This window comes from Rhea pennata, chromosome 22 (genome assembly GCF_028389875.1).
Source record: "Rhea pennata isolate bPtePen1 chromosome 22, bPtePen1.pri, whole genome shotgun sequence".
In the NCBI taxonomy this organism is placed as follows: domain Eukaryota; kingdom Metazoa; phylum Chordata; class Aves; order Rheiformes; family Rheidae; genus Rhea; species Rhea pennata.
Window position 1 is genome coordinate 6,354,680 of NC_084684.1, and position 6,000 is coordinate 6,360,679.

At 43.8% G+C, this 6,000-nt stretch overlaps 1 protein-coding gene across 1 annotated transcript in view; it reads left to right on the top strand.

Moving 5' to 3' along the window:
- The window catches only part of ATAD3A (ATPase family AAA domain containing 3A), a 30,984-nt gene extending 25,798 nt beyond the window's left edge, over positions 1–5,186 (top strand). Inside the window, exon 16 of the mRNA XM_062593541.1 lies at positions 4,737–5,186. Coding sequence (XP_062449525.1) covers positions 4,737–4,916 — 180 coding nt within the window. The 3' untranslated portion in view covers positions 4,917–5,186. The remainder of the gene's footprint in view (positions 1–4,736) is intronic.
- The last annotated feature ends 814 nt before the right edge of the window (positions 5,187–6,000 follow it).

The window sequence follows — 6,000 nt, forward strand, 5'->3', positions numbered from 1 at the left end:
TACTGCATAGCTACACAGTGTTGTCCTGGCACAACTGAAGGAGTGGATCAGGGTAGATAGGGGCTGTATGAGTTAGCATATCTGGCTCAAAAAAAGCTTGTCAAACTGTTCTCTGTTGGATGCAACTGCTGACTCTTGGTGTGTTGGTCTTTTAAACTCCTCTATGACTGATGAAATTGTTATTCAAGGTGCTGCATACCAGAGGTCAAAGGCACAGTCCTTTTAATAAAAATAATAATAATAATAATAATAAAAGCTGATGTAAGAAATAACCTGATGCAAGCAGCACCTTTATGAACATCCACTTCCATTTTAATCAGTCTTCAAGCCACAATGGGGATTTAATGAACTCTTTCTGTGGCTACAGATTTCTGGTTAAGATGAAAGTCTGGATTTCTCACTCAATTCTCTACCTGCAGTTGCTTTTCCTCTCCCCAACCCAAGCATCATGTCAAGTGGAAAAGCCAGGAAAAGTCTGAGGTTTTGTACAAGTTGAAAGAGTAAAGGGAGGAAGAGCCAGGAAAAAGGGAAAACATAGTATCCCTCTTACAGTTCTATTTCTAATCGCAGTAACACCTTATAGAGTTGGTAAAAGCAGATGTGAGCATAGGTGTTCTTTAGAGCACCTGTCTTCCAGATAGATTTCAGCAGCTGTTGTGATGAGCCTAGTATGTCTAAGGTCTCTGTTTAATAAATAAATATAATTGATGTATTCTGGGGAAGATTACAGCACAAACCCCTTGTGAACACTACTAATTGTGAATGCTGGAGCACAGAGCTGAATGGGTGCATTCTGTTTGCCTTTCTGTTTTCAGCTGTTTTGCATGATGCCCTGATAAGTCTTGGAGCCAGTCCCTAAAATGTAGGCTTAATTGCAACATGGCTGTCACTTAATTCACCTGAGATTCACATATATATTTTCATAAATAGTTTTTTCCACCAAGAATCATTTGCAGTGTTGCTATCTGTAAGTATTATACCTCTGAAAGCATGTCTTGAACAGAGCCTTACCTAGTGTCTGGACAGCAGAACCAAATGCAAAGGTGGCAGGCTTAATCTATGTGAAGTGTCGCTGTGTTCTATGGAGTCTGTTTTTCTATAACCTCAAGCTGACTGGGGCCTTGTTTGCACTTCTATCCTGATTTACATATGATTAAACCTAATCAAATTGCCCATTGAAGTACCAGCAGGACTAGAAAAGGTGCTGTAAGGCATCTGTTTTGCTTCTCCTGTTTCCACTCCTGAATCAGCAGAAGTGCTGGAGGAAACGGGCAGGGAGCTTTTATAAAAAGTTGGCAGGAAGGTATTCTCGTCATGTTCTGCCAGAGTTTTAAGCTGCTGAGACCCCACTTCAGCCTTGCTTAGCCTGCCAGGGGTTGCCTTGCAGGGCCAGAACTGAAACCAGAGGTCACTTACAGAAAAGGTAAAGTTCTGAGGCAGCAGGAGAAGAAACCATTATTCTCTTTAGGTGCGAGCTGACAGCTAACTTAGAATGTCAGCATATGGCCACTCTGCTGTCCTGTAGTTTCAGAGTCACGTCCCATGAAGATGTTTTTGGCGTACTCTACTAATACTGTTGTTAACATGAACATCTCATTTACACTCAAGGTCTCAGCAAAAGCTACAGCTTTCACAGCCACCATACACTGGCTTTGAAACTGATCAGCTGTCGTGGAAAAGTTCTGTTTCACTCTTGGTTCAGTCTAGCTCAGTTTCTCTTGGACTTTCCAAACAAAAAGGTTAAGATGCAGAAAAGGCTGTAGCACAGGGGAAAAATATTGTTGTCTGTGGTGCAGTTAATAGTCTGCATGCTAGAAATCCATTTTAATGCTTCTCTTTTGCAGAACACTGAGCCTTTGCTTTTGTTTTGGTGCTTTTTCAGTCTTAATATCTAATCCTTTACAAATACAGCATGGATCAGATGTATTTACACACTTTAAAATTCCCTTCAGATCTATTACAGTAGTGTGTAGGCTTTTCTAGTTTTGCAACCTGAACTTAAACCCATTGATGTACTCTAGAGACTAACTGTGGTGCTTCTGTCATTTAGCCTTGGCTCATCATGTGTTCTCCATCCCTCTACTTTTCCTTGAAATGCTTTATTTTCAGGTTATTTCATAGCTGTAACTAAGTTGTAAAGCTGGAATAGCTTCATTGCAGAAAATGGGTTAAAATTTGTTCATGCAGAAGCAAACAAATGAAGTACAATGCCATTTGTGTGTGTGCACTTGCACGCATGCGCACACAAGCTACTCCCAGAAGGGACAGTTGCTTCCTCCATTTGCTTTCGTGACAGCTAGGGCCTGAGGCTTTCTATAAATAGAAAGTCATTGAGAAAATCAACAGAGCGTGAACAGCACAGCTTTGCAGGAGTTTACATCATTGAATTTATGGTCTATACAGCAGCAAGGAAGAAGGGAATGCATCCTCTCTGTTCCATGGAGGTGCAGATGCACATTCCAGGAAGCACTTATTCCATCTTAAAACAATCTTGTAGGCTGGAGGGCTGCATTCACAAAGGAATGTTGGCTCCTCTTAGCTTTTGCTCCCCAGTCTTACCCTGGAAAAAAAAAAAAATAACTCCTGTCATAACTCCTTTTATTTCAACTGAACAGAGCCTTTCCACTGTGCCCCTTTGCCAGTGGTTAGAGAAGACATCTCGTGACTCAGTATAGATGCTATGAATATTTGTGGCAGCAGGAAGATTATGGAAACACTACTCTTCTGCAGCCGTTTTGCAGGAACTGCCTTGTTGCTGCGCTCAGAATGTCTCCTGCTCTGTTGAATATAGAGGACAAGTGCATTTACGCACAGAGAATTCTCCATTTGCAGACTCCTTTCTCCTCTTCTGCACTCCTCACCTATAACCAGTGATACTCCTAACTTAAGGTGTTGGAGTTAGCCTAACTTGTCCCTTCTGCCTTAAGGAAGTGTTGCCAAGGTTTTGCACAGGAACTAATCTATTCTGATGCTTCTTGCAGTAAAAAGCAGTGCCTTCCAGCTCCATGTTTGTATGTGGCTTGTGCAGGGAGGCCTCCTTTCTCTTGTGATCTAGACAGTTCTCCAAAAAGGGCTACAGAATATGGACTGGAATGCAAGCCAGAGGTGACTGAGAACCACTTCAGTAACCTTTTGTCCTTTTCCTGAAAGAATTGTCCCTCCTGCAGTGAGGCAGCAGTAATCTTAATAGGTAGGTGTAACCTGTCCAGGCAGTACTGTAATGATGCCGACCAGTGCAACAGCTTAATCTGCTTCTTTCTCATCTATATCACTGTCTAGTGGGAGCATAAAATGGTCACGCTAACTTTTCTTTCTTTTTTAAGTGATGCTTTTGCTGACTTGTTAGAACTTTACATGCAGCAAGTTTAATGAGGTTTGGCAGCCTCAATGATTTGCCTCATTAATGATTTATGGAGCCTATATGTAACACCTTACAAACACACTTCCACCTCTGCCTTGAAAGAGAAAGCTTTTCTTTCTAACAGGGATCTCAAGGAAAACCCTGCAGACAGAAGGATTGGGATGTAGCAATCCATGACATAATAGTTCTGTGGAAGGGATATGGCCAAAAGTTTGAGGCTCTTGCTGCTATTTGTAGAAGGCATCATGGATGTGAGAAGCTGGAGAGTGTCCTGCACTGCATTGTGTCAAGCTCCATTGCTAGCATAGCTGTACAAGAAACTATAGCACTGAGTTGTTTGCAGGGGCACTTGCTTAGGGAGTAGCCAGATATAGAAATCTGTAGCTTGGAGTTGCTGTGTTACCTTGGAGATGGGTTGTTCAGATAGCAGTGTAAGCGTCTTTCCCTTCCTTTGAGGGTTTGCTGCCTGTGTTATCATCTGGAAGATAGCAATCAGTGGAGTCCTAGCTGTCCTATATGTTTTTACAAAAGCAACTTGAACCTCTTTGCTGCAGCTGAGGAAAGATGGCATGCAGTCCTGTTTCTCCTAACCTGCCACTGAAAACTTTGTGGGCTGCTTCACAAGGACATGAGTACTTCTCAACTCTTCTGCAAGGACTGTAATCAAGCTTTTGCAGCCTAAAAGTAGCAGCCGGAACAGATGTTAATTTACCAAAAAAAGAACTGGAGAGATAGGAGTTGGGATATAGGCGGAGCAGGAAGGAAAGGGAAGGACCCACAGGTAGGAGTATAGGATGGGAGCTGACACATCATGGAAGTGATACAAGGTAGATTCCTAGCAGAATGCCCGAGGAAAGCAAGACTGAGGCATTCCTGGCAGATCTGACAAGCCTTCTGTGGTGCCAAGGTGAAAAGCCTTATTGACTTCTTATGTGCAGTGCTTTTAAAGTAGGAGAGGAATTTTAAACCAGCCGAATGTGATTGCAGCCCAGCAATGCTGACTGTTCACTGTTCTGAACCTGTGGCCTTCTTTCCATGGAAGGCAGAGATCTATTATCAGAAAATCCAGGGGCAGGTAGGCAAAGGTGCCTGTTCAGAGACAAAGACTTAAATGCAGCTGTGACTGGATCTCTGTCCTTGGGCAGTTGATGTATGCCAGTCCCTGATACAGTGGCATCAAGGGAAAGTCTTTGATGAAGATGAGCCAGACTGCTCTGGGGCATCTAGTGACTTGGAACAAGAATGAATATTGTGCTAGGTAGTGTGGGGACAAAGATGCACAGAGAAACAAATAGAGAGGGGCTAGTCGTAGCTCTTCACTGATCCTAGAATTTGCCATCACTAACCTACCTCTCTTCTGCCTTTCCCTCTCCAGGCAGCTGCTTATGCATCAGAGGATGGTGTCCTTACAGAGGCCATGATTGATGCCCGGGTAGCTGATGCTGTGCAGCAACACAGACAGAAGATGGACTGGCTGAAAACAGAGGATACTGAAGGAAGCAGAGGGACTGTCAGGAATCCACTCTTGCCTTTTCCCAAAGGAACACCAGTGTGAGCAGCAGTATGCGGACTTCAGACCAGCATATGTGGGAAAGTGTGCAGAGGAGAGAAGTTGGGAGGGTCATCTGGGTAGATGTTTAGTGGAATCATGTGTTAAGGGAGACAAGTGTCTGTTGGTGCAAGGCAGGGGGAGAAGATGCTGCCTCAGCCTGCTTTTGGTGTTTTTTGGTGTCTTTGGTGTACCATTAATGTTTTTAGAGAACACCAGAAAAAAATGGTTTGAATAAGGCAGAAACAACTGCATTAAAGGACCTTCTTGCTGAAACACTGTTGACTCTAGTAGTCTGTGTGGCCTGTCTTGCTAGAGGCCCAAACTCCAAATACTATTCAGCAATTTGACATCAGTGTGCAGTGTCCCAGTGACCTAGACCTATGTAAACCCAAGGATTGTCCAAGCTATGCTGCTCCTGTGTATTTCACTTCTGAGGTTTTGTGCCCCAGCAGAGGTGGTTTCTCAACTCTTCTCCATTCTGCCCAGGACAGACCTCCTCCTTGCTTATGTCACGGGATCACTCCTTGCTATCTCACTGTCACCCCTAGACATACTGAAGATGGTCTCTGTGACACAGAGGCTGCTGGTGCTGGCAGCTGTATTTTGTACAGTCCTGTCTGTATTGGCTCTCCTGGAGAATGGCAGGAGAGCTACCATGCTGAGGGTTCAGCTTAGCTCTTCCACTGTACATAAACTTCTAAGAGTTGTGCTTCATGTGCTCATGTATATGGTTTTACTTCTGCCTGTCCTTCAGTGTTGGCTGTTTAGCTGCAGAGTGGCACAGCTGAACTTGGGAGAAGGAGAGACGTTATAAAACCTTCAGCTAGTCTGAGAATAGTCCTAGGTTTCATTAAGAATTCAGTTCTCCCTCTAAGGGAATAGACAAGGCTCAGTAAGTCTGCCTGACCTACAGGTGTCTCCAGCATGATCTGAAGGGAGGGAGATAAGAGGGGGCTTGTTTGCTTCTGGCTGATACCAACAAATTGCTCTGGCTGTATTGCTGCATTTCTGGAGCAATTGACAAATGTGCCCTTGTCAAAGCATAAAGACAAGCCTGTCTGAATAGATGACATTTAGTCTGTGTGCA